At 41.2% G+C, this 27,744-nt stretch overlaps 1 protein-coding gene across 7 annotated transcripts in view; it reads right to left on the reverse strand.

Moving 5' to 3' along the window:
* The window catches only part of STXBP5L (syntaxin binding protein 5L), a 451,312-nt gene that overhangs the window by 175,344 nt on the left and 248,224 nt on the right, over window positions 1–27,744 (reverse strand). For all 7 annotated transcript variants that reach the window (XM_075905178.2, XM_075905171.2, XM_089772234.1 and 4 more), the window contains one exon: window positions 6,345–6,479. In XM_075905178.2, the coding sequence (XP_075761293.1) occupies window positions 6,345–6,479 (135 nt within the window). The remainder of the gene's footprint in view (window positions 1–6,344; window positions 6,480–27,744) is intronic.

Raw genomic sequence — 27,744 nt, forward strand, 5'->3', positions numbered from 1 at the left:
GGTACTGCTGGGAACCGTGTGCGAGGGTGAGTCCCTGCACCCCACTACCAGTGCTAGCAGTCATGGAGGCCTGATTCAGTAACTTTTCCAAATATTTCAAGGGCCAGATTGGGAAAGTGCTTGGGCCACAGGTGTTCCTCAGTTTGGTAGTTTGAGACGTTTGCTCTAAGATTTCCAAAGGGGTCTGGCACCCTCCATTTGAAAAATTTTAGGGGTCCACAAATGAAAAATGGTTGCCACCACAGGCAGTGTGTCAGTTTTTTGCTGAAGCAGCTTCTCATAGGAGTGCTAGAAGCTCTCTAGAAGGGGGGGGGCCACTGGTCTCTAGACCGTAGCCTTGTTCCCTGCTCCGCATCTGTGGCCTCATCTGTGTGCACACTCCCAAAGCCCTGCTTCCTTCTCCACCTCTTCCTCCTCACAGCTCTGCCCACCACTTGGCTCCACTGCCCCCTCTCCCCTGTCGCACTCCCTTACGGCCAGTGAACTATTTAACCAGGATTTTACATCTCTAGTTGAAGGGTGATCCCATAAGACTTGATACTCTCAATTAAGGTCCTAGGGTGGGACTGGGTCTCTTACTGGATAATAACTGGATAATCAAATTGCACTGATTCTTTTAAAAATTTCTCAGCTAGTGGTAACATCTTTAAATTGATTCCACATTCTGAACAGATATGATCTATCCAAAGTCAAAATAAACAACTATTCATTCTCTCTCATGTGCATTCTAGGCTAAGTATAAAAGCTGCTGCTGCTTCACATAGTTTTTTTTTGTTTTTTTCCTTACTGGAAATATCAGGTTTCAAATGATCAGGGTGAAATTATAACAGAAACTTAGGGGAAAAAAACAATTGAAAAGATAAAATCAAATAAAATGCCATAGGACTTGGAAGAAAAATATCCTTGCAAAAAAAAAAAAAAAAAAAAAAAAAAAAGAGCCAACTTCAGGATTTTTAAAAAACCCACAACACAAATATTCCTGATAATTAAAATTACATTTAAAAGACATTTTAAATTACACTTTTCCTCCAAGAAAAAAAATGGTGCTACTGGTACAGCTGCAGAACTCTTCATGTGAGAGTTGCATAACAGGACCTAACAAGTGGGGGGACAGTTTTCTCTTATGCACCACTAGAGGCGATCTTACATGCCAGCTGCTCTGCCCCAGGCGTCCTAGGACGCTCTGCCCCAGGCGTCCTGATTCAGCCACTGCTGAAACTGACCAGCAGCGGCTGAATCAGGACGCCTGGGGCAGAGTAGCTGGGGTGCTGCTGGGTTGGTCCAGAGCAGCGCTGCGGGACCAACCCGGCAGCCCCCAGCTGCTCTACCCCAGGGGTAGGCAAGAGAAGCCTGGTCTGCTGGGGGGGGGGCACTAGTTGCTCCCCCCCAGCAGACCAGGGAGACGGGGGTGGCGGGACCGCCCAAGTCCTCCACGGCTTTTCTCCGTCTCCCTGGTCTGCTTACCTGGGAGACGCGGAGCAAAGCCGCAGAGCATGCGGGCAGCGGGACAGTCCAGGCGCGCCACAGCTGCCCCACTGCTGGCGTGCTCCGAGGCTTTGCTCCCCATCTCCCTGGTCTGCTGGTCGGGAGACGGGGAGCAAAGCCGCGGAGCACGCCCGCAGGGGACAGCTCAAGCGCGCCCGGGCTGTCCCACTGTGGGCGTGCTCCAAGGCTTTGCTCCCCGTCTCCCTGCAGAACAGGGAGACGGGGAGCAGCTTTTCTCGCCCCAGAGGACGGGGGCGGCGGACCGCGGCACATCTGGGCGTCCCGCCGCTCCCGTCCTCCGGGGCGAGAAAAGCCCCGTTCGTAACAGCGGATCCGACATAAGTCGGATCCGCGTAACTCGGGGACTGCCTGTATATGATGCGATCTTCAGTTGACTCAATCAAGACAGCCTGTACACAGTCCTTTGGAGATAGCAACCTAGTATTTCTGTGAGTAGCCAGTGACAAGAGCTTATTATCACAGGGGAACACTTCCAAGGAATTTGGGGTAATTGTTCACCTACAAAGCAAAATGAGAACTAGCACTGCCTAAGGAGGACATTTGGGTGGCTAACATAGAAATGTAGTTAGTTAGAACAATGGTTTTCAACCTATGGTCTACAGACTACATCTAATATTTCCAAAACTGTCAGCAGCTCCATTCAAAAATTTTTAGAAGATTACAAATGAAAAAAAATCATAGAATCATAGAACACTAGAACTAGAAGGGACCTTGAGAGGTCATTAAGTCCAGTCCCCTGCTCTCATGGCAGGGCCGAGCACTGTCTACATCATCCCTGATAGATGTCTATCTAACCTGCTCTTAAATATCTCCAGTAATGGAGATTCCACAACCTCCCCAGGCAATTTATTCCAGTGTTTAACCACCCTGACAGTTAGGAACTTTTTCCTAATGTCCAACCTAAACCTCCCTTGCTGCAGTTTAAGCCCATTGCTTTTTGTCCTATCCTCAGAGGCCAAGGAGAACAATTTTTCTCCCTCCTCCTTGTGACACCCTTTTAGATACCTAAAAACCACTATCATGTCCCCTCAGTCTTCGCCTTTCCAAACTCAATAAGCCCAGTTCTTTCAGTCTTCTTTCATAGGTCATGTTGTTAAGACCTTTAATCATTCTTGTTGCTCTTCTCTGGATCTTCTCTAATTTCTCCACATCTTTCTTGAAATGTGGCGCCCAGAACTGGACACAATTCTTAAATTAAGGCCTAATCAGTGCAGAGTAGAGCGAAAGAATGACTTCTCAGGTCTTGTTCACAACACTCCTGTTAATGCATCCCAGAATCATGTTTGCTTTTTTTGCAACAGCATCACACTGTTGACTCATATTTAGCTTGTGGTCCACTATGACCCCTGGATCCCTTTCAGTAGTACTCCTTCCTAGACTGTCACTTCCAATTCTGTATATGTAACACTTTTTCATTCCTAAGTGGAGTACTTTGTATTTGTCCTTATTACACTTCATCCTATGTACCTCAGACCATTTCTCTAGTTTGTCCTTGAGGGCGGGGGGCTGGACTCAATGACCTCTCGAGGTCCCTTCCAGTCCTATGATTCTATGATTTTGAATTATGACCCTATCCTCCAAAGCATTTGGAACCCCTCCAAGCTTTGTATCATCTACAAACTTAATAAGCGTACTCTCTCTGACAATATCTAAATTGTTGATGAAGATATAAAACAGAATCAGTCCAAAAGAGACCCCTGCGGTACTGGAACAATCCCGACCCCCACAGTGGATCACCCACGGGACACTGCTCAAATAAGAATGGTTAATAACCACTCTCTGACAATGGTTATCCAGCCTGTTATGCACCCACCTTATAGTAAACCCATCTAAGTTGTATTTGCTTAGTTTATTGATAAGATCATGTGAGACTGTATTAAATGCCTTACTAAAGTCTAGGTATACCACATCCACCACTTCTTCCTTATCCACCAAACTCATTATCCTGTCAAAGAAATCCATCCGATTGGTCTGACATGATTTGTTCTTTACAAATCCATGCTGGCTGTTACCTAGCACCTTATTATCTTCATGGTATTTGTAGAGGAATTCCTTAATTACTTGCTCCATTAGATTTCCTGGCACAGAAGTTAAACTGACTGGTCTATAGTTTCCTGAGTTGTTCTTATTTCCCTCTTTATAGATGGGTACGATATTTGTCCTTTTCCAGTCTTCTGGAATCTCTCCCATCTTCCATGATTTTTCAAAGATAGCTAAAGGCTCAGATACCTCCTCTATTAGCTCCTTGAGTATTCTAGGATGCATTTCATCAAGCCCTGGTGACGTGCAGACATCTAACTTTTCTACGTGATTTTTAACTTCTTTTTTATTTTATCTTCTAAACCTACCCCATTCCCAATAGTATTCACTATGTTAGGCATTCCTTCATCATCAGACTTCTCGGTTAAGATTGAAACAAAGAAGTCATTAAGCATCTCTGCCATTTCCAAGTTTCCTGTTACTCTTTCTCCCTCCTCACTGAGCAATGGAGGAGGGACCCTGTTCTTGGTCTTCCTCTTGCTTCTAATATATTTATAGAAAGTCTTCTAGTTTCCCTTTATGTCTGTAGCTAATTTGAGCTTGATTTGTGCCTTTACTTTTCTAATCTGGTCTCTGCATACCTATATTGTTTGCTTTTATTCATCTTTGGTAATCTGTCCCAGTTTCAACTTTTTAAAGGACTCCTTTTTCATTTTTAGATCATATAAGACTCCTGGTTAAGCCATGGTGGTCTTTTGCCATACTTTTATCTTTCCTAAGCTGCAGAATAGCTTGCTTTTGGGCCCTTAATAATGTTCCTTTGAAAAACTGTCAACTCTCTTCAGTTGTTTTTCCTCCTTTGTCTTGCTTTCCATGGGACTTTACCTATCAGCTCTCTGAGCTTACTGAAATCTGTGTTCCCAAAATCCACTGTTTCTATTTCCCATTGTTCTTCCTTCTACAACCTCTTAGCATCATGAACTCTATGATTTCATGATCACTTTGACCAAGCTGCCTTCCACTTTCAAATTCTTAACCAGTTCCTCCCTATTTGTTAAAATCAAATCTAGAATAGCTCCCCCCCAGTAACTTTTGCAACCTTCTGAAATAAAAAATTGTCTTCAATGCAATCCAATAACTTATTGGACAGTCTGTGCCCTGCTATGTTAATATCCCACCATATGTCAGGATAATTCAAGTCTCCCATCACCACCAAATTCTGTGCTTTGGATGATTTTGTTAGCTGTTTAAAAAAAGCCTCATCCACCTCTTCTGCCTAGGTAGGTGGTCTGTAGTAGATCCCTAGCATGACATCACTCTTGTTTTTTACCCCTTTTAAGCTAACCCAGAAACTCTCGACAAGTCTGTCTCCCACTTCCATCTCCACCTTAGTCCAAACATGTACATTTTTAATATATAAGGTAACACCTCCTCCGTTTACCCTGTCTATCCTTCCTGAGTAAGCTATAACCTTCTATACCAGTATTCCAATCATGTGTATTATCCCACCAAGTCTCTATGATACCAACGATGTTGTGGAAGCAGGCTCTTTGCTGGCCAGGCCTCTGGTGCGTATTGCCATCTAAGCAAAAGGTCAACTTCCCCTTAATGAAAACCCTTAGACTATGTAACTTAAAGATCAGCGACGAACAGGAACCAAAACCAGACCCAAAAGTTCATGTAAAGTTCGTGCTGGTTGTGCTGACTGTGCCATGCCCGATAAGGCAGAAAAGGAAAGACAGACAGTGTCTGCTAGCCTATCACAAAAAGCGCGCAAAAGCTTTCTCTATAAAACAGCTTCCCCTCCTGTATCAAATTGAGGAATCCCGAATAAACATTGAATGGCAGAATACGAGCCAGGCCCAAGGACTGATCACCCGAGGGCCACCTCCCGCTCACCGAACCGAATGAGTTCCTGTAGAGTGTAACGTATACCAACTATGCTGTTTACTTTGTGTTTTTTTTAAGTGTGAGTATTGCTATCTAAACTTCGTTAAAAGTTTTGTTAAGTAGTATTGTTAAGAGTTTTAGATAAGTAATTAGACTTATGAGTAAGATTGATGTAAATGTAAGTGTTGATAATCCCTGGACCCTTATTGACAACTATTGGGACTTAGAAAAAGCTCAGGGAATTTTCATTTATTGTATTGGACTTTGCTTATTGCTCCTACTAATAGTTATTTGGCGGCCACACATGTAAGAGACTAATAAAGAAAAGTTATAATTGGAAGCATTCTAATAAAAGTTTAAAAGATATTTAGTAATAGTTTGCCTGTCTCTGCGCCTTCCTGGGACTAGCCACATTTCCGAACCTTTTACTTTAAGCCACAGATGTCATAGTTATGTTTATTTATAAGTAGGAACAACTTGAAATGCTAATTACCAATATTTCTTGCATTTGTATATAGCCATCTAAGATACTGATTTGATTTTGCCTCACACTTCTGCAAAAAATGTTGTAAACAACTGACCTAGAGGATCTCTGGTGATCAAATTTTCCAAACCTTATGTCCCAATGCAAAAGTTGGGTCCAATGGATGTTCAGTGACTTTGTGGGGTGCATGACTGCCTACATTGTATTAAATATTTCAAGCAAATATATTATTCTGTTAATGGCATTGTGTATCAAACTAATATAGCTTTTCAAAAGATGACATCATATCATTATAATATACCTAGAAATTGAATTTCCTTGTAAAATTCTTTTGTGATGAAACACTCAGTACAGAAAAAATGTTCCTTAAAATAGGAGACTACAAAGTAATTATAGTGATTGGTTATAACCAAATAATTTTCACAGAAAAGAAGCTGAAAAGAATTACAAGCAATGTGAAAGTGATAAAAAGATCCACACTTACAGTTCTATTGCCTTGTTCCACATGATAACGTATCCAGAAAGAATGAAAGACTCAATATTTACAATGTGTGTATTTCCCCGCTCTGTTCCAACGTAGAGCCATTTACTCTGGAAGGGCAGATGGCAGTAAGTAATCCTGTAAGGGAAAAAATATCCCATTTAAAGTTGTACCACCAATCTTATTTTTCAACAAACTTCCTTTTGAAATAGTTGTCCCTTTGGTTTTGCCATGAGGCCAAAGCAGCTTAGGCACAGTTCTCATTCCCAGTATTTGATCCATGGAGTTGGCATAGTCTGTGGAGCTAGCTCATTTTTTCCCCACTGATTCTATAGATGTTCAAGCTCCTCCTAGTAAAGAAGCTGGAAACAAGGAGGAAGAGCCATTCTACCTACTGTTAACAGTGTCAGGAAAGAGGAGCCATCTTAACGTGCTTAGTGCAATCCTGAATGGGCGGAGATAAACACAAGATCATCTCTCTATGAATATAGGGGCCAAACTATGAACAAAATATGAGGACTGTTAAGCTACAAATTCTGATTTTCTTCTTTACAAAAAACTATTTGTCCAGTTCAGTATATAGGCATTAATGAGACATGAGCATGTTTAATGTTTTGTACAAAGGAAATATAACATTACTATTCAAACAAAGAGGTGTTCACTTTATTAGCTCTTAATGAGTCTGTAGGTTATGGAACTGATAAAGCATTACCAAGCACAATCACTCCCACATGCATATCATTTTTATAGAACAGCCCAGTGCTATATCACTTAAGAAAAATCTCTTGATAAGACACAAAAATATTCATAAAGATGATGAAAGGATAGAGTCAATTTTTTTTGACATTACAGTATTTACATTACATTAAAAGAGAGAATCCACATGAGATATGGAGACTATTTGCAGCTCAAATGTAATTACATCTGCACTGCCTACATAGGCTTTAACGCTATCTGATCCTACAGTATATTCTAGAACTCAGGAGGCTTGTCTTTATGAAAAGCACCCACTTCATCTGGTATGCAATATTTTATTACTTTATTATATTTGTCATTCATGAGATTCCAAAAGCAAACATTACTAGCTTTGAGATGAGTGGATAGCTGAATTAGTATTTTTACCCTCAGTTATTTTTTTAATTATGATATACAGTATTTAAAATATATATATTTCAAGTAGGGTTGTTAGATTGTTTAACCAAAAATACTGAACACCTCCTCCCCCCCGCAAAAAAAAACCACCAGGGGAAAAAAGGGGGAGACCAAAGTTGTTGAGGGGGGAAAAAAGCCCCCTCGAATTAAGCAAAAAAACAAAAACAAAAAGCACCCCCAAAAAACCCAGCATGGCCCTTTTAAGAAATGCCTTTGGGGCTTTTTGGCCCTAACAGGCTGCCGGCAGCCATCCACCATCTTGTCTTCCTGCTCTGGGCCAGACAGCTCTCCTGTGGAACCAGATAAGCACCCGGGATTTTTGCCTCCTGGCTGGGGGAAAAAAATTCAGAAAATAACGGACATTTTAGGTGTCTGGTATTTTCTGAAGTTTATTACTGTACAGGAGATGAAAATACTGGACTGTCTGGGTCAATATCAGATACCTGGCAACCCTAATTTCAAGTTAATGTTTTTATGAAGTATCAATCTTTCTTCCCTACTTTACAATGGAGTGAAAGCTTCTTTCCCACAATCTTGTGTCAAAAACGGTATGGTTACTTACATCCCTTGTGGCTAAGGATATTCACAACCTCCTAAATGAAAGGAAGCACTTCAGTAGGAAACTAATTTCACCTATTTCTGAGGAATACTCAGCACTCCATATTTCTCTTGACCTGCACAGTACTTTGCGTGATTGCAGTTTTTGAGGCTATATAATCATATCATCAAAATATTTTAAGAACACACTCAAATACATTTACTTAGGCCTGCAGATGGGGGAGGGGAGCGCGCAATTGCACAGGGGCCTGGAACTCCCAGACCGGCAGTGGTGGAGGCCGAAGCCCTGCGCCCCTTTTAATTGCCACAGGAATGCCACTCAGCATGGCTCTCAGAGCAGGGGGAATGCCTAGTGCCATGTACTGGATGGCACTAAGGATTGACTGCCCTCAGCTCCACCCCTTCCAGAGTGCAGAACCAGGCCCCTCCACACCTTGCCTCCCGGCCCACACTGGCTGTCGGCCCTGCTAGTTTTACTTCTTCCTTTTATATTGGTCCAGGTTTAAGAAATCTAAGTCAGTGTTTCTCAAACTGTGCTCCGCGGAGCCCCAGGGCTCCACGAGACATCTCCAGGGGCTCCGCGAGGTTGACAAACTGGAAACATGGATAGGTACACACACAATCAGTGTTCCGCTGGGGCTCTACATAAATTTTTATGCATGTAAAGGACTCCAGAGCCCTAAAAGTTTGAGAAACGCTGATCTAAGTAATACAACCAAGAAATCCTCAGTCAGGGTGTCCATCCCTGATTGGAGGGCCAGACAAGGCAATGGATCATTTCAATCTTATTTTGATGATTTGACCAGAACACAGGCCTTGTTCTAACCCCCTGCACAGGGACAAATTTACCATTACAGGTCCAATTATGTCAGTGGCAAAGATTCCATTAAATTCAGCAGATGCAAGCCTTTAGGGGCAGATTTTTAAAATTTGCAAGCATGGTTTGCATCTATAAAGAAAAGTGCCCAATACAGACATCTAATTACTTGGCTTGAGAGTGCAATTAGGTAGCACTTCTAACAGGAGCATTTATACCCATAATTATTTCTGAGTGCAAAAATGGAAACCAAATCAGACCTTCAGTGTAATTTTAAAAAATATGCACATGCACTTACACTCTCTTCATCCCCTCACACTTCTGTGTACTGTTTTGGCTTCATATAATGAGAATGATGCAATTAAAAATAATAAAAAAAATATAACAGAATTTAACATAATTGTTTTATTTATCGAATGATTGATTAAGCATCCATCTTCACATAACTTCTGGGCATAGATACAAACATGTAAATTAACAGCTAAAACAGACACAAATTTGGACAATGTCCACTTTACAAAAAATGTGAACAGCCAACCATCTCTGCTCTCTATCTGATGACAAAAATCTCTGTATTAGACATGTATTAGACAGAGCGAATGCTGTAAATTGGAAATCACAGTCCATCGCCACTCATCTAGTGCTGGCCTGCCAATGAGGGGGGAAAATAGGGGCAGTTCCCAGGCCCTTAATTTGCCACTGGAGTGCCACACTCCAGGCAGTCCCAAGGGCTCTCTGCCCCAGCCCTGCCCTGCCCTTTCTGCCTAAGGTCCCAGCTCTTCTAAGAATGCAAAGGAACCCCGTCCCACAACACATACTTTGCCCATGGGCCTAGCAATTCTCTTAGTTCTCCCTGAATGTGTGGTCTTGAAAACAATTTAAGATTTTTTCATTTATAATCACTAAATTAGAGAAAAAAATCCCAAAGTTATTGCGAGAATTCTACAAGTAATACAGATGAAGTTACAAACTAATTTAAGAAAATAATATCAACAATTAAGCCAAAATTTAGAACTGCTTTAGAGTGATACAAATTTTTTAATTAAATTCCTTCACTCCTTCATTAAGAGCTTAATCCAAAATGTTTATTGCTTATCTGCAGATATACACATATTTGTAAATTTCTTAACTAGAGTTTTCTGGTTAATGTAAGGCTGTTTGATTCCTTAACTGCATCTTTACAGTAAAGGTAAATATAGAAAAGACATAACTTTTAGAAAAGGTTAAGAAAACAGTAAGTATTTTGTATCAATACTCCTCCCCAATTAAAATGAAAAATTTTCATTATTTTTATAAAAATTACAGAACTTTTTGTGGACATTTTCCACTACCTTGGTTGTTTTTGATTTTCTATTAATTAAAAATCTGAAAATTTTTAAAAGCAACAAAACATTTCCATGAACATTTTCACATAGCGAAAAGGCAATATTTTGTCAAAAATATTTTTGAATAAAAAAGTTAACTATATTTATTTATTTCAACTGAAAAATGTAACAGCTTTAAAAGATGACTAGTTTTTTCTGATCTGTGTGTGCAAAGATTGCTCTCTCACCTATCCTCTCCCCACTACAGGAACACAAAGTATCATCGATAATGCGTCCAGTACTACATTTCTTACATGCCAAAAGTTCTGATTGAACTTTGAGTGCAAAGAATGCACAAATTGATCCTAAAATTGTTCTTTGTCTGAAAAGTGGTGTACAGAAATATGAGAAAATAGAATGATTGCTCAACTACAGTTGTTAAAAAAAAAGGAAATGTACTATAGTGTAATAAATATAAACATTGGTTTGAGTTATGTAAACGCAGGGAACAGAATAGTTAAGAACAATTTTTAATTGCTTTAAAGAAAAAGAAAAATTACTGTAGAGAGAAAAATATGGAAATACATTTTTGAAAGACCAGACAATACATTATGTTTTTGTATAACAAATGCATTGTGTGTGTTCAAAAAATTAAACAGAGTGGTGAAATATATAGGGGATAAGCTGTGCATTTTGATCAGCTTCTGAGGTAAAGTGCATAAAAAAAGACATGTATGTTCGTTATATAGCAGACTTTTGGACAGAACTCATCTTAGTATCCAATCACTTCCTATACATTCAGGAATTGTAGTCACATTACACCACAGTATGGGCCTATAAAAATAGGGGAAATATTTTTAAAGCACTCTGTGAAGATATCCAAAAATATGCTGAAATGTTTGACCACTCAAGGGGTCCGAAAACTCAGTTTAGCTGGATGGCCACCCAGGGAATTCTCAAGATAACGTTATTAGAAAGCATTCATGTCACTGTATCAAAACTCCTTCCATTTTATAATGTCACAGCTGCCCCACCTCCCATCCCTGGATAATCACTTCAAAAATCCTCATAATGAACACATATGGCTAAAAGGTGGTTGAAAATTTTTCAGACAGTTTTGGAGGGTTTTGGGGTCAAAAATGCATATTTGGGTAGACAAATTCAAAAAACTGTTTTTGTTAAAAAATATTCTGGAAAAAAGACACTTCATTTTGACATTTTTTAAATTAATCATTTTGATTTTTCTATTTGAAATAATTTTGAGTTTTGAATTTTACTTAAACTGTATGGCTGTGTCTAGACTGGCCAGTTTTTCCAGAAAATCAGCCGCTTTTCCGGAAAAACTTGCCAGTTGTCTATACTGGCTGCTTGAATTTCAGCAAAAGCACTGACTTCCTACTGTAAGAAATCAGTGTTTCTTGCGGAAATACTATGCTGCTCCCGTTCGGGCAAAAGTCCTTTTGCACAAAGCTTTTGCACAAAAGGGCCAGTGTAGACAGCCCAGATTTGTTTTCCGCAAAAAAGCCCCGATCGTGACAATGGCGATCGTGGCTTTTTTGCGGAAAAGCGCGTCTAGATTGGCACGGACGCTTTTCCACAAAAAGTGCTTTCGCGGAAAAGCGTCTATGCCAACAGCGTTCGGAACGCTCTGTTCCGAAAATGCTTTTAACGAAAAACTTTTCCGTTAAAAGCATTTCCAGAAAATCATGCCAATCTAGACGCAGCCTATGTTTAAAAAGCTTCAAAACCCCAATGCTTGTTTGACCCACAATGATTTTTTTCATTTGATCAAAAATATATATATATATATTTGTTCTAGCCAGTGAGCCAACCCCCCTGCCAGCTATTTGTCCAGCTCTATATGCACCTTACTAAATCTGTTCAACAATGTGATAAACACTTGAATTGATAGAAAAGCATCATAAGTAGGCATGAATAGGGGAACAGAATATTTGATATCAAAATGTGAATAAGGGAGGTCCCTGACAGACTCTGCTTTGTTTATGGAGTTATGCAAACCAGGCAGCATGGCAAATGCCCGCTTGAGATGAGTCCACGTGATCGCTATTTTCCTGCATCATATACTTATAAAGATGTTCAAAGATCCTTGTGTACCTCAGTGATAAGCCATTTTTTCAGACCTTCTCCAGTACAGGCAGCAAACAGTGGCAGGGTGACTTCCTCACACACCTTCTTTCCCATTAAGTAAGTGCGCATTACAGGCATGTCCTGTTTTTATTTTCTGCTAACCACAGGAGGAAGGATTAGGGTCACTTCCCAAAGCCTCGCTTTAAAGGGCCAGAACCAGGAAAAAAGTAATGATTGCACTGTTAAGGAAAAGAAAAAGAAAAGAACTGCATTTCCATGTGACCTATCCAGTATATTCTCCATGACTCACCAACTGTGATTTAGTTTGTTAAGCGTAATGCTAGTCAAAGAATTCTCTAAACACAGGCCATGTCTAGACTAATAAAATAGGTCATGTTTTAAAATATGTTTGCTAATTATAGGTTAAACCTAAGCTTCTCTTAATATACCACCATCCAACATTTTTAAACACAACTTACCTAGTTTATATTAAATTTATTTTTTAAAATGTGTACTTTAAAATGTGTAAGCTACAATATTTTAGACACACAATTGATTTTTCTAATCTTTACAGGGCCACAGGTGTGTGCACACATACGTATACAGGCTCAGGAACCCTGAAAGGGTTAAGGCAAAATGTCTTGGCCTTACTTTAAATACACCTATGCACATTTCCTGCATGCTTAGGGCATGGTGTTATAGGCATATATAGGCATATACAAATACATCCATTAAATACAGAAATCATGCTTGGATAGCCAGAGGTAAGTAGATTAAAAGCTAGCTAGTTAGTTTCAGACATCATTGAGGAAGGGGCAAACTGATGTGATGGATAATAGTACAGAAGGTGAGAGGAAGCTCAAATACACAGACTCACTTGACACCAAAACCATCATAGCTTCACAGGTACACTTCTGAATAAGCACTCAAAGACACTCTCTCTAACAGCATAAAACAGAAGACCTGAGGCTAAGCTGTAAAACAGGTAATTGGTGCGGAGGCAACGACTTACCCAAACATTTGCCTGGTTAGCTAGTCTGACTTGACATTCATCTTCCCTTTGATGTGCACTGCAATTAGACAGCAAACTTTGCTTGTGCTGTGGAAATTGATTTTCTTTCTGGCATAGGCCAACCATGGAAACTATGTTCAACATGCTGTGGCCAGAATCAGGCTGACTTTCATGGAAGGAATAGTTCCAGTCAGTTGAGGACCTCCTCATGCTCTCTCCAGCTTCTCTCCCACCTTCTATCTAGGGGAAGGGACCTAAAGTGACCCCACCCAAACTAGGCTGTGAGGGACACAGAGTTTTCTGCCTCTCATAACACACTTGAAAATGAGTTGAAGCAGTGTCGCAGATATTTAAATGGAACTGAAGGGGAAAACAATCCAAAAACCCAACACAGCCATGGGTCATAGCTGGAAATGAGACAATTATTAAACCAAATTGTGATTCATAAATGTTCATGAGCTCATTATGTTGTGTGTAGCAAGTGAGGGCCTAGAACATCTGTACTACCTCTGACAGCACTTAATGTTGAAGAAACCTTTTGAGTCCTCTGGCACTTCTGGAAATGCTGTGTGGGATCTGACATCCAAGCCCACACATTTGAAATACCCAGCGTGCCTGACCCACTGGATATTCAGACAGCATAGGTATGCCCAAAAAATAGCTCCGAAAATCTCCTGAGTACTTAGTTCCAACTTGAGCACCTAGATTGTGTCAAAATGGCTACTTTCAGTCAGAGTTAAGAACAGAAACCAGATCTCTTAAGCCCATGTCCTATACTAACAGTGTGGTTACTGGGTTTAGAAGAGACTGTAAGACAGGTGTAGAAAGATTTTTTTATTTCTTTTGATGGCCCTGTTTAACTGGTATAATACGCTTTTGCTATTTGAATTTCAATGGGGGGAACTGATCATTTTTAAATTGTAGTGTCCCTCTGAAGAAATATGAAGAGAATGAGACATAAGTTGATTCTGGCAACGAGTGGATAATGAGGAGGTCGTTGCTTGAGCAGTTCATTAAAGGATAAATTAGCACTAAGTGGATTCCAGAGAGAGTCTCACCCATAGCCAACCATCTTTGTTTGATGAGCAGTTACAGTAACATAAAGCAAAAACTATGAGGAGTCCTGTGGGACCTTAAAAACTAAACAATTTATTTGGGCATAACCTTTTGTGGACTGGAACCAGTTGATAAAGTGGTTTATCAACTCACCTATAAGTAGAATATGCAGCTGCGTAGGGCACTAGAAAATCTGGGGCATCACTGGGTCTTATGGAAATATCAGGAATAAAACTCCCTGTTCCAATACTTCTTCCACTACCTCCAACTGTGTAAGCTCCTGAACCTCCTGCATGAGTAGACTCTCATGTGAGGTCTCTTGGAAAAGGAATGGGGAGGGCATGTGGGAGTGGAAAGGATTTTGAGGGTATAACCCTGAGAAACAGTAACCAGGACTCAATGGCACGACATTGGATATCCAGGCTGGAAGTGAGAAAGGCAGTTGCCAAACAAGAGGAGAGGGGGGAACTAGATCCACAGGGAAGTCTGATATATCGTCTTCAGGTGCACCCTGAAAATGACTTCTTAGCTCCCTGTTTGGGCCAACTCAGGCCCAACTGGGTCGAAGTTGACTGTAGACTCAACCAAAGCTTTTAACCACTGCTCTTTTTAGCAGGGGGTGCTCCTGCCGTGGCTGGATCCTTTCACTGATAAAGTACTAGGGTCGGAACCTTTTCTGGACAGGGCCTGGAACATACAACCCAAGGATCTTAAGGGCAGTGCAAATGTCCTTATGCCTATGTAATTTTGTGCTGATCTGTTCTGCAATTAGGGCACAACCATCAAACAAAGTCCTGCACAGACTGATGAGCTTCCACCAACAATCCAGAAAGGAGTTTCAACACATCAATATGGCTGATGCCAGTTCTTCTTGTAAGCTGTGCGCTTGTGCAGCCACTCAATATCGATTAAAAAGCCACCCAGCTGATTACCAATGTGCTCAGAGCTAGGTCTCTGTTTCTACTGGTAGTGCACATTCACACGTGTCTAGGTACACATAAAATTATTCCACACATAGATGGAAAAGATTAGAAGGAACGTTGGCTGAAGACATTATATGCACTATTCAGTCTGCCACATCCAAGAATTCCTGGAGGGCCACTCTAGCTGCCGCCATGCCCTCCTCCAGGAGATCCTGAACTCCTTCCTGAAACCTTCAGGAAATAATTCATCAAACTTTGCCATGCCTTGCCACATATTAAAATCATAGTGGCCAAAGAGGGCTTGGTGATTGGCCACCCTTAACTGCGGGCTGGAGGAGAAAGAGGACGTTTCTTGCCCTATGCAGTAACGACGGTTCTTTGAGATGTGTCTCCCCATGGGTGCCCAACTGTAGGTGTCAGGTTGCTCCAGCGCTGCAGACCGGAGCTTTCCATAGCAGTAGCTGGTCAGGCCACACATGCATTCCATGTGCCTCGTGCTGTCCATGCCCTTTGCTTCATGCACACAGCCCGATCCTTTCTCAATTCCTTGTGGACGCCTGAGTATCTGAAAGAAGAAACAAGAGAAACCCTCTGAAGAAGAGGGGGAAGAGGGTAGTGGAGCTCCCATGAGGGGACACATCCCGAAGAACCATTGTTACTACAGAAGGCGAGTAACTTCCTTTTATAAAAGCTTAAAAGCTTTGGAACAAGGATAGCAGGCATTGGAGTCACCTTTTATTAACAGCTGAAAGCACTGTGGTGGCTACTGCAGCATTGTTGGAAAGATGCTGGAGTATGGCATAATGTTTCATAAAAATATGGTCCAAGGACCATGTAGCCACAAAGCAAATGTCTTGGAGAAGAACCCCTCGCAGGAAGGTCGTGGATGTAGCTACTGCCCTGGTGGAGTGTGCCCAGGGGTGAACAAGAAGAGGCTTATGACAGAATGTAGCACTGCGTGATACAGGAAACTATGATGTTAGTTGTGTGTCATGACGAAAGTGCACTTGTTAGGACTGAAAGTTTTATCCTTTTTATATTTGTATTTTTAGGTTAAATAATGTTGCAATGTAAGATAACATATTATTATATTTAAATTAAGCCCTTTAGTAAGCCCTTTTGTTTTAAACTTTAGTGAGTTTAGTAAGTAAGGAAATAGAGTTTTGGTATTGTGTCCATGTTAATGAAACCAGAGGGATGTTGAAGGCTGAAGTTTTAATTGTTTGATTTACAATGCCTCTTGCTTTGCCCAATATAAGATACTAATATTATGCTTTTCTTCTAAAGGCCTTGTAAAAGATTGCTTGTGTGTGGAAGTGGTATGTATAAAAGTAAGCTATTCCGATGTGTCAGAAAGATAGAAAATATGGCAAAAGACTGCCTTGGCTTAATCACGAGATCTTGCATGATCTAAAAATAAAAAAGGAGTCTATAAAAAATGGAAAGTAGGACAAATATAGGCAAACAGCACAGGAATGCAGGGGCAAGATTAGAAAGGCAAAGGCACAGAATGAGCTCAAACTAGCTACGGGAATAAAGGGAAACAAGAAGACTTTTTATAAATACATTAGAAGCAAGAGGAAGACCAAGGACAGGGTAGGCCCACTGGTCAGTGAGGGGGGAGAAACAGTAAAAGGAAACTTGGAAATGGCAGAGATGCTTAATGACTTCTTTGTTTCGGTCTTCACCGAGAAATCTGAAGGAATGCCTAACATAGTGAATGCGAGTGGGAAGGGGGTAGGTTTAGAAGATAAAATAAAAAAAGAACAAGTTAAAAATCACCTAGAAAAGTTAGATGCCTGCAAGTCACCAAGGCCTGATGAAATGCATCCTAGAATACTCAAGGAGATGATAGAGGAGGTATCTGAGCCTCTAACTATCATCTTTGGAAAATCATGGGAGACGGGAGGGATTCCAGAGGACTGGAAAAGGGCAAATGTAGTGCCCATCTATAAAAAGGGAAATAAGAACAACCCAGGAAACTATAGACCAGTTAGTTTAACTTCTGTGCCAGGGAAGATAATGGAGCAAGTAATTAAGGAAATCGTCGGTAAACACTTGGAAAGTGGCAAGGTGATAGACTCATAGACTTTAAGGTCAGAAGGGACCATTATGATCATCTAGTCTGACCCCCTGCACACTGCATGCCACAAAATCTCACCCACCCCTCCTAGAATAATCCTCTCACCTATATCTCAGATATTGAAGCCTTCAAATACTTTGAAGACCCCAAGATGCAGAGAATCCTCTAGCTGTGATCTGTACCCCATGCTACAGAGGAAGGGAACAGCCAGCATGGATTTGTAAAGAACAAATCATGTCAAACCAATCTGATAGCTTTCTTTAATAGGATAACGAGTCTTGTGGATAAGGGAGAAGCAGTGGAGGTGGTATACCTAGACTTTAGTAAGGCGTTTAATATGGTCTCGCATGATATTCTTATCAATAAACTAGGTAAAAACAACATAGATGGGGCTACTATAAGGTGGGTGCATAACTGGCTGGATAACCGTACTCAGAGAGTAGTTATTAATGGTTCACAATCCTGCTGGAAAGGCATAACAAGTGGGTTCCGCAGGGGTCAGTTTTGGGACCGGCTCTGGGAGGGGTTGCGACTAATCTGCAGGATAGGGTCAAAATTCAAAATGACCTGGACAAATTGGAGAAATGGTCTGAGGTAAATAGGATGAAGTTTAATAAAGACAAATGCAAAGTGCTCCACTTAGGAAGGAACAATCAGTTTCATACATACAGAATGGGAAGCGACTGTCTGGGAAAGAGTACGGCAGAAAGGGATCTAGGGGTTATAGTGGACCACAAGTTGAATATGAGTCAGCAGTGTGATGCCGTTGCAAAGAAAGCAAACATGATTCTGGGATGCATTAACAGGTGTGTTGTGAGCAAGACACGAGAAGTCATTCTTCCACTCTACTCTGCGCTGGTTAGGCCTCAATTGGAGTACTGTGTTCAGTTCTGGGCATCGCATTTAAAGAAAGATGTGGAGAAATTGGAGTGGCTCCAGAGAAGAGCAACGAGAATGATTAAAGGTCTAGAGAACATGACCTATGAGGGAAGGCTGAAGGAATTAGGTTTGTTTAGTTTAGAAAAGAGAAGATTGAGGGGGGACATGATTGCAGTTTTCAGATATCTAAAAGGAGGAGAGAGAAAACTTGTTCATCTTGGCCTCTGGGGATAGAACAAGAAGCAATGGGCTTAAACTGCAGCAACAGAGGTTTAGGTTGGACATTAGGAAAAAGTTCCTAACTGTCAGGGTAGACAAACACTGGAATAAATTGCTCAGGGAGGTTGTGGAATCTCCATCTGTGGAGATATTTAAGAGTAGGTTAGATAAATGTCTATCAGGGATGGTCTAGACAGTATTTGGTCCTGCCATGAGGGCTGGGGACTATACTCGATGACATCTCAAGGTCCCTTCCAGTCCTAGTATTCTATGATTCTATGGTATGTTGAGATAAAGGTGTGAAGGTTATTGCTCAGAACCAGATGTCCAAAGGAGGGGTGACGGTGGGTGAAAACAGACTGATCGGCGTCAGAAGAACCATCAGTAACAACCAGTGTGAACCCATGGCCAAGGAGTGATCGGAGTGGCAGATTGAAGGCTTTAAAGTGAAGCAAGCACCCCTAAAAGACGACTGATTACAGGATGAGCTTTGGAAATGTTTTGGGAATGACTGACATCAACAAGATAACATGCCGGTCACAGATGGACTCAGCAGAATCCATAGATTTCAACAGAGAAATGGATTATAAAAGCAGGGTGGTTTGCTATGGGACTTTGGGTTCGTCTTGCCACCAGCTCCATATGAGCATCGGATCGCGACCAACAAAAGGCCCTGCTCTCCCTCTGTGATCGATCTAACTGGCCATTAGATTGATACAGACTCTGGACTGATAACTATAACATCGTCTGGCGGGACTGTATGTGTCTGTATGGTGTTTGTGTGTGACTGACTGAAAAGCATATGCAACTGTTGTATTCTCAATAAATGTGGCGTACTGCCTTTTCCCCTATAAAAGATCTCATGTGCTTCATTGAAGCCTAACACACTGCCCTTACATCACTCTGCAGTTGCAACAAAGAGATGATGAGAATTATGGAAGGGTCTTGTGTGGTTAATATAAAAGAAGAGGGCCCTTCTGATGTCTAAAGTGTGGAGGAGCGCTTCCTGTGCAGACGAGTGCAGTTTTGGGTAGAAAATAGTATGACTGGCTCATTGATAAGGAAGTCTGAACACATAAAAAGGATAGATGGGGTCATAATATAACACCGTCCTTAGTAAAAACCGTGTACGGTGGTGATTCTGTGATGGCTGCTAAGTCGCTGACCCTGCGAGCAGATATTATTGCTAAAAGGAAAGCCACTTTGGAGATTATTAAAGACAATGAACATGCTGCTAATGAGCTTCAGGAGGTAGTCGAGTTAGTCTTTAAAGTGCTACCAGACTATTTGTTGTTTTTTCAGTTTATCCTGCACAGACTAACAAAACACGTAAATGGTATCATGAGCTTTTGGGGGAACAGCCCACTTCTTCAGATGACCAGCTGTGCCCATGAAAACTCATGATACCATTTACATGTTTTGTTAGTCTTTAAAGTGCTACCAGACTATTTTTTGTTTAAGTTTATGCTGCTAATGGTTCAAATGGAGGTTGAAATAATGTGTCCAACACCAACTCCATAATGATGGTGGAGATTTTCGAGGTGGGATTAGATTTTGGAGGCCCTTAGGAAAATGTCTAGTGACAGGGTGTGCAAAAACAGAATGCTCATGCACCAGGGAACAAAACGCTTTGATAGCAGCAAGGTGGACTTGAAGGGAAGATAAGAATAAGTTTGATTGTTTTAGATCAAGGATGTAGTCCAGAATCATGTGGAGGTGGGCTGTGTGGGTCAGCAGACTTCAGCGTGCACCATTGGGAAAATGTCATCCATTTCTGTAGGTAAGTACTCCATGTGTTACTGCATCTGGTATGCAAGAGAACATGTTTTACTCTGAACAGAGTGTTTCTGAGTCATGAAACCATATCAAATGGAGCATCCACTGCTTCCTTGAGATCCTTATCGTGAACTCAATTTGGAGGTGACCTGCTCCAGGAGCTCCTGGTATGTCTTCACATCATTATGTGCCAACAGGTGCAGGGGATTCATAATGGCTTTGTCTGTTGAGGATGAGGAAGATGCCAATATCACAAGATGGAGGCAACAGAGTACTCCAAAGCTGTGTGCTTTCTTCTCACTCCCTGACAGTCAGGGGAATGGAAAGAAGAGCAAGTGGTATCCTACTATGTCGTGGTTTAGCCCTCTGCCAATTTCCAACCTCCCTAAATGGTTCCATAATATCCAGTGCTCCCTGGGGCAGACAGTGCCTCCACGTGCCTAAGACCTTCACTGCTGCTTGGCGTCGCCACAGTGGGGTAGGGAGGGTTGGCCAGTTCTGCCTGACTCGGTCTCTGACACTCAGATGGAGATTTAGAGTCACCCAAAGCAACACAGTGATCTGCATGGCCACGCAGCTCACAGCCAGGTGGGCGGGGCTGGGAGCTGAGCAGCGTGGGGCCCTGAATGCATGGGCCCTCAAGGTGACTGCCTCGTTTGCCTTGCTCAAAGGCTGGGCCTGTCCCTATACCCTGACAGCTGGGCTACTCAACACGTGGCCCACAGGCTGCATGCAGCCCACAGCCCATTTGTTCGCAGCCTGCGGTGTGGTTTGGGTTTACACAGGTCTCAGCATACATCCCTTGGGTGGGATCCTTTGAATATGGCCTCCCCTGGGAACATGCTCCACAACAGCAAGGCATCACCCAGGTGGAGTGAGCACTGAAAGACACAAGCGGATGGGCTGGCTAGAACAGATGGTTACAGATGGTGTCAGCATTTCTAGCCCCCAGGGAGGAGGTGCCAGAGCACTGTGGGAAATGCTGTCTGCTTAGAATTGTGGGCAGAGCCTGAGAGATGCTGACTGGCTCACATTGGCCACGTTTGGGTCTGATGCCATGGCTTAAGGCTTAATCTTTCTATTCATGCCCCTCAGTGTGAAAGAAGCTATTTGCATATATTTGTATATATGCAACCACACTTAAGTTGCGACTCTGGGCATGTGCTGGTCACTAACAGAAATAGGATGCTTGCACTCTAGACACTGTATGAAGCCTGTGGACCAGAGCATGCCCCATCCCTAGGCTAAGTCCCATTTGGGACACTACAAACTTACAAACCACCAACTAACACAAAGAAAACTCCTAAGAGAACAAAATACACTACGCATAGACTGCACTGCAGAAACAGCAAAAACTGGCTGAAGCACAGCAGTTCCTGTACTGTCACTGCTGGTGAGAAGGAACTGAGGGTGAGGGGAGCATGTGGCACCCCTTATGCCTCCAAGGGAAAAACATCTGGCACGGTGCATATTTCGAACACACATACCTACTGTGGAATGGCCATTAAGAAAAAGAAGAATGAACAATTTTTTAAAAAAAATTTAGCTCTATATTTCAGTCATGAATCATCCATGAATTGAGAGTGGGTTTTAGGAATTTGCTCACTGTTTATATTTCCTCAATGAATCAGCTGTGCAAATAAAATTAGCCCATTAATTGTTCATGAACTGTCACTGCAAATATTTACTATTCACACTGTGAAACTAGTCACCTACACCATATGGTATTGTTTATGTTTCCTGAATGAATGACCTAAACATTATTGTGCATAATTAATAAATTCATGAACTAATTCCCCTTGTCTCATGTTATACCACTGAAACACCAACCATTCACCAGTTGTTAAATGGCACAAACATTCACTGCTACTTGCTTAACTAATTCCCAGGCCAAAAGGGACTATTATGATCTAATATAATTTGCCCTCCAGTATAACACAAGCCATAGGATTGCCTTGAGCTAATTCCTGTGCCCTATAGCATTTTTTTTTTCAATCCAACCTTGATTTCAAAATTGCTAGCAATGGAGAATCCACCACGACCACTGGTAAATTGTTCCAAACATTAATTATGCTCACTTGTTAAAAATGTACACATTATTTTAAAAACTGCAGAGGAGTAGCCGAGTTAATCTTCAAAGTACTACTAGACTATTTGTTGTTGTTTAAATTTTTCCTATTACAGACTAACAAAACATGTAGACGATATCATGAGCACAACCCACTTCTTCAGATTATTTTGAGTCTCTTTAACTACCTTTAAGTTCTAGCCACTGAACTGTGTTATACTTTTGTCTACTACATTGCAACGGATGCATTTATGTACTGTTGTCTGTCTCATTGTATTAACTGCACTGGTGCAGGGACTTTGGCTAGGAATTTCCAGGAAAACTCCCTCCTCCTGTATTAAGTGTCAAGATCTATACATAACCATAGTTCTCACAAATCTGCTAAGTACATTTATTGAATTTACACTTATTTTCTTGTATTACAGTTCATCACACGTACTGCAATTCACTTTCAAACAATCAGTAGGTGCACATGTATGTTCAATGCCTACTATAACTCTGCTTATGCATGTTGTTCTATTATTTCCTCTATGAAGGACCACAAACAAGAGGGGGACTGGGCTGAATTGTCTCGTGAGTCAAAAAATCTGTGTAAAGCTTTTCTTCTCTTTCCAATAGTACAGATGTGTAGCCAGAATTAGTTAGTCAGAAAAGTTCAAACAGTTTTTATTGGAATTTATCAAAATTGAAACGTTCTGCAGATGCATTTCAGTTTCAACAAAGTTCCCCAGTGGTCCACTGATTATATGGGTTGTATCGATCGATGTTTCCAGTTGTCAACCTCGCAAAGCCATTGGAGATATCTCGCGGAGCCCTAGGGCTCCACGGAGCACAGTTTGAGAAACACTGGTGTGGACTGTCCCATGGTCAGGGAGCCTAGGATTTCCAGAGTCTGTGGCTCCAGGGTAGTCTGCCAACACCTAAATTTAAGAATTGTTGCATTTTGTTCAGAATTAGAGCAAAATGAAATTTCAAACTAGAAAAATCATCCACAAAATGAAATATGTCACTGTACCCACCTCTAGTCAGGCTCCATACAGGTAGGGGAACTGTACTTTTCACAGGCTCTTGCAAGAGCTACTCGGTACTGGTTATTTTATGCAGATGCTCATGTTAAGTTAGAACGCAAGAGACAGAATGAAGCAGGCCTCTATTAGACTCCTTTGTGTGGTCCCTGAACACTGTATACAGATGACCTGTCAGACATATATTGCATATTTCTGAATTTCTGTAGATAAACTAGACCTCTGAAAACAACTCAACTATAGGAGCAGGTTCTTTCCTGGCACACGAAACACTAACACTACAAATATGAACATATACCCCAACCTAATTTATTTTGCCTAAGTGGAGGTTGTATATCATATTAAAGAATAAACCATTCTATTAACACCAAATAATGTATTTTCTAAATAAATCACTCTTCTTGCAAGTCATTTCACTTTGCACCAAAGCTTCCATCTTTTTATTTATTTTTGCCACAGAGTTCTCTTGTGAATTAGTGTAAGTCTAAACTCTGGGACTTAAAACTCTTGCAATATTAATCCAGAAAAATAATTCTGAAGCATAATGGGCATTTTGAAAAAGCTGACACCTTCCCACTGGACTAGGTTTTTTGTTTTAAAGACTTCTTAAAGAATCACAACTTATTTTCGGGTATTTTCAAGATGGGACTATCAACTACACAGACAAGGAAAGCGGAGAGCCAAAGAAAGCAAACAAAAAGATAACCATTACCAAAAAAACCCCACAACACACACATAGTGAGAAGCAATTAATGAATGCTTCTAAATCTTGTATATGTACTGTGACAAAACTCCTATGAAAACTCGGTGAATCCTGCGCTTCCTGGCAGATTTGCTTGCCTCAGAGGTTCATAGCAGCCCTCAGTTTTAGGTACCACATGTAGGGCTTTAGTTTGCTAAGCTCTTTTCATCATTGGCCAGTGTATAGCAAAACGAAGAATAAACTCCACGGTCTTTTTCCCCAGAGTAGAAATGTGGAGGTGGGTGTTGGGGGGAATCCAGGCCCACCCCCTACTCCGGGTTCCAGCCTACAGCCCTGTGATAGTAGCTGCTCGTGTGAATCCTTGATATCTGCTAGAATACAGCTCCAAGACTTCCTTCTCTCTCATTCCTCCTCCTAGTTGTGATCTTTCCTCCTACTCCCGGGGAGCCCTCTTCTTTCTTCCCAGTTGCATGCACCCTATCACTGCAGGCAAGCTTTTTTTTATAACCAGTCTGAACTTGTTTTCCTAATTACCCCTAGGTGTCCTAAAAGGGTTAGGCTGGACTGACTCTGCAGGCCTGGTCAATTAGCCCCAGGTGTTCCACTGACCCTGATTGCCTTTGCTGGATCTAAACCAGCCCCACCCTGTTACTCTGGGGGCAGGAATCTCCTCAGTCTGAGGCTTATAGAGCTTCCCCCCCCCCCACTACTTTATATAGCCTTCTCCACCGACCCTATCACCATACCTTCTCCCAATAACATGTAGCTCTGATATTTGGAAGTCAGACTTAGCTTACTGATGAGCAGTACATATTTTATCTGCAAAAAACATGATTGGAACTGTGATACTAGAGAGTGGTTCCCTTAACTGCAAAATGAAATATACACAAATAATCTGAGGTACACTAAATTATTCTAAAAATCACCACCAAATCTTAGCATAAGTATCCTATACCATTTGCATATTTATTGGGTCTAAAAATAAAAATCTACATGCACAATGTAAAGTAAAACAGAATTCTGACAATTTTATTTTCAATCCAAACATATCCTAGACATCAGCCAACATTTATGAAAAGTGGCATGTAATTAAAATATTTGTATTCACAAAATAGTGTTTCTTCCGCCCTCCTACCCAAATTGAAAGTGTCAATATTTTGTTTTAGTATGCTTCCAACTGCATTTTAGGAAAAAGGAAGGAGTTTTTAAAACACCGTTTCTGAAGATTATGAATACTAGTTTCTGCTAAGTAAGAATTTATGTTGCTATCCTCTTGTAATTTATTTAATCATGTCATTTAGCTGGACACGCATTGCTGCTTTCGAAGTTTATTGGTGTAAATGCTTCTTGTACTATGTTTTTTAGCTGACTACTGTACCCAAAATTAGCACAAAAATATGAACAAGGAGTCTGAAAAGCAGTTAAAAATATTATTTTGGTAGACTTTGAAACCTCCATATAAAATATGTAAGTGGTATGGGAAGAACCTCCTAAATAACATACAAATCTGCTGTAAGATTTGTACCAAGATTTTCAAAAAAGTGACTAGATTTTTGGATATCTACCTGGAAACAATTTTAAAGGGTTCTGATTTTCAAAAAGTGGTAGTTGCCCAATCACTCTGAAGAAACTTACAAAACATGAGATATTTTTACTAAAAGAAAGCATTCATCTACATATTTTCAATATCCTCTTAAAAGATATTTGAATTTGCACAAGAATAAGCTTTCTTTTAAACCATTTGCTCCTTTTGCCAAATTCTACCCACAATTCTGTATTTGTGATATGCATCTCTAGCACTGGAAATTATATTGCTGTCACAAATTCGGGGCTATAAAGATGGGCACAGACAGGACAATCCAATGTTTAGACAAAAACAAGGAATGAATTGATATAGATTTTTTTCTCCTAAAATGTATCTGTAGTTTTAATAGTAATAATTTGAACACTTTGAAAAACCGTTCTATTTTTAAATATTAGGCATGCATACATGAACACACAATTTGTCACATCAGTTTGGACTACTCGTGAATCCAATCTGCTGCCCTGCCTCTGGAAGGGGCAATAGCTGATGCTTCAGAGGAAGGCATTTGCAATATTTTCAGTCCCTTGTTTTTTCACTAAACGATATCTTTGATGAAAAAGAGTCAGATCCTTCTTCAGAAGTTCTTGTGGGAGCACTAAGTAGATGAAATTATTCCATAATTACACAGCCTAAAGGACATTGCCGAAGGTCTCTAGTTTATGGTCCTATTTTAACTTGTGTTACCTTACAATCTCTTATCTAACATGATAACAAAAGATAGTCCCCTCAAACATTTGTCCTAAGACACAGGGCTGGCGATAAACTTCGCTGGGCCCTAAGCAATGTGGGGAGGACTCAGCTCCAGTCCCTGGAAGAAGAGTGGCCTCAGGTGGAAGAGTGGGAATAGGGGAAGCCAATGCTGCCTGGACCATGCCTCACTTCTCCCAGCCAGCCCTCCGCACTGCCCGGATTGGGCTGTGTGGGGCTGGCTGCAATTTAGTACTCCAGCTGTGGGCAGCCCAGAGTAATGGGCCCTTTTAAATCTCCAGGCCCAGGGCAATTGCCTTCTTTGCCTCATGCCCCATTGAACAGCCCTGCTGGTGGTTTACGAAACCCACAATGAACAAATACTGAGGGAATGACTAAACTAGCATTTACAAATATGCTAGTTAATGCAAATTAATTTACAGTCAGTTACTTCAGATTAAAACTAGACCACAAATCACAGTCTACAGTCCCATGGTGTCCAACATGCTAGCCACATGTAGCTATTTGGCTGGTTGAGTGTGGCTAGTTGGTTGGACACCACAGTCTAAGCAGTTAGAGTGTGAAGTAGAAAATACATGGAGGTTCTTATTGGAGTAAATCCATAAAAGGGATGTAAAATCCCGATTAATCGGGTAACAAGTTAAATGTTACATTTAACCAATTAACAGATTAAATAGGGATGGGCAGGGGAGCTACTCCAGCCTGGCTGCGCTGAAGCAGACCTTCTCCTTCCTCACCCACCACAGTTGGGCTGGAATGCCCCTGCTCATGGTGGGCCAAACAGGGCTGGAGCAGCACTCCACCCACGTCAGGCTCCTCTAGCCTGCACCACTTAACTATAACCAGTAAGCATCACCCGGTAAGGTTGATGTTTATCAATTAACTGGTTAACCATTAATATCCCTAATCCATAAACCTGGGTGTTATAAATTTCAAGAAACATCTCATTTAAAAAAAATCTAATCGTATTTAGCATTTGGAAAAACAGAAGGTTAAGATACACTCTTTGTAAGTTCACCCACACCTTGATATGCAGCAACCTCCTTGTCTTCCATTTAAAAAAGATATTTTGGCCTTGGAAAGAGTTCAGAAAAGGGCAACTAAAACGATCAGGGGGTTTGGAACAGGTCCCATATGAGGAGAGGCCAAAGCGACTGGGACTTTTCAGTTTGGAAAAAAGGAGACTGAGGGAGGGATATGATAGAGGTAAATAAAATCATGAGTGGTGTGGAGAGGATGAATAAAGAAAAGTTATTCATTAGTTCCCATAATATAAGGACTAGAGGACACCAAATAAAATTAATGGGTAGCAGATTTAAAACTAATAAGTGAAAGTTCTTCTTCACACAGCGCATAGTCAACCTGTGGAACTACTTGCCAGAGGAGGCTGTGAAGGCTAGAACTATAACAGAGTTTAAAGAGAAGCTAGATAAATTCATGGAGGTTA

The sequence above is a fragment of the Pelodiscus sinensis genome, chromosome 1 (genome assembly GCF_052426305.1).
Source record: "Pelodiscus sinensis isolate ZL-2025 chromosome 1, ASM5242630v1, whole genome shotgun sequence".
Classification (NCBI taxonomy): Eukaryota; Metazoa; Chordata; order Testudines; family Trionychidae; genus Pelodiscus; species Pelodiscus sinensis.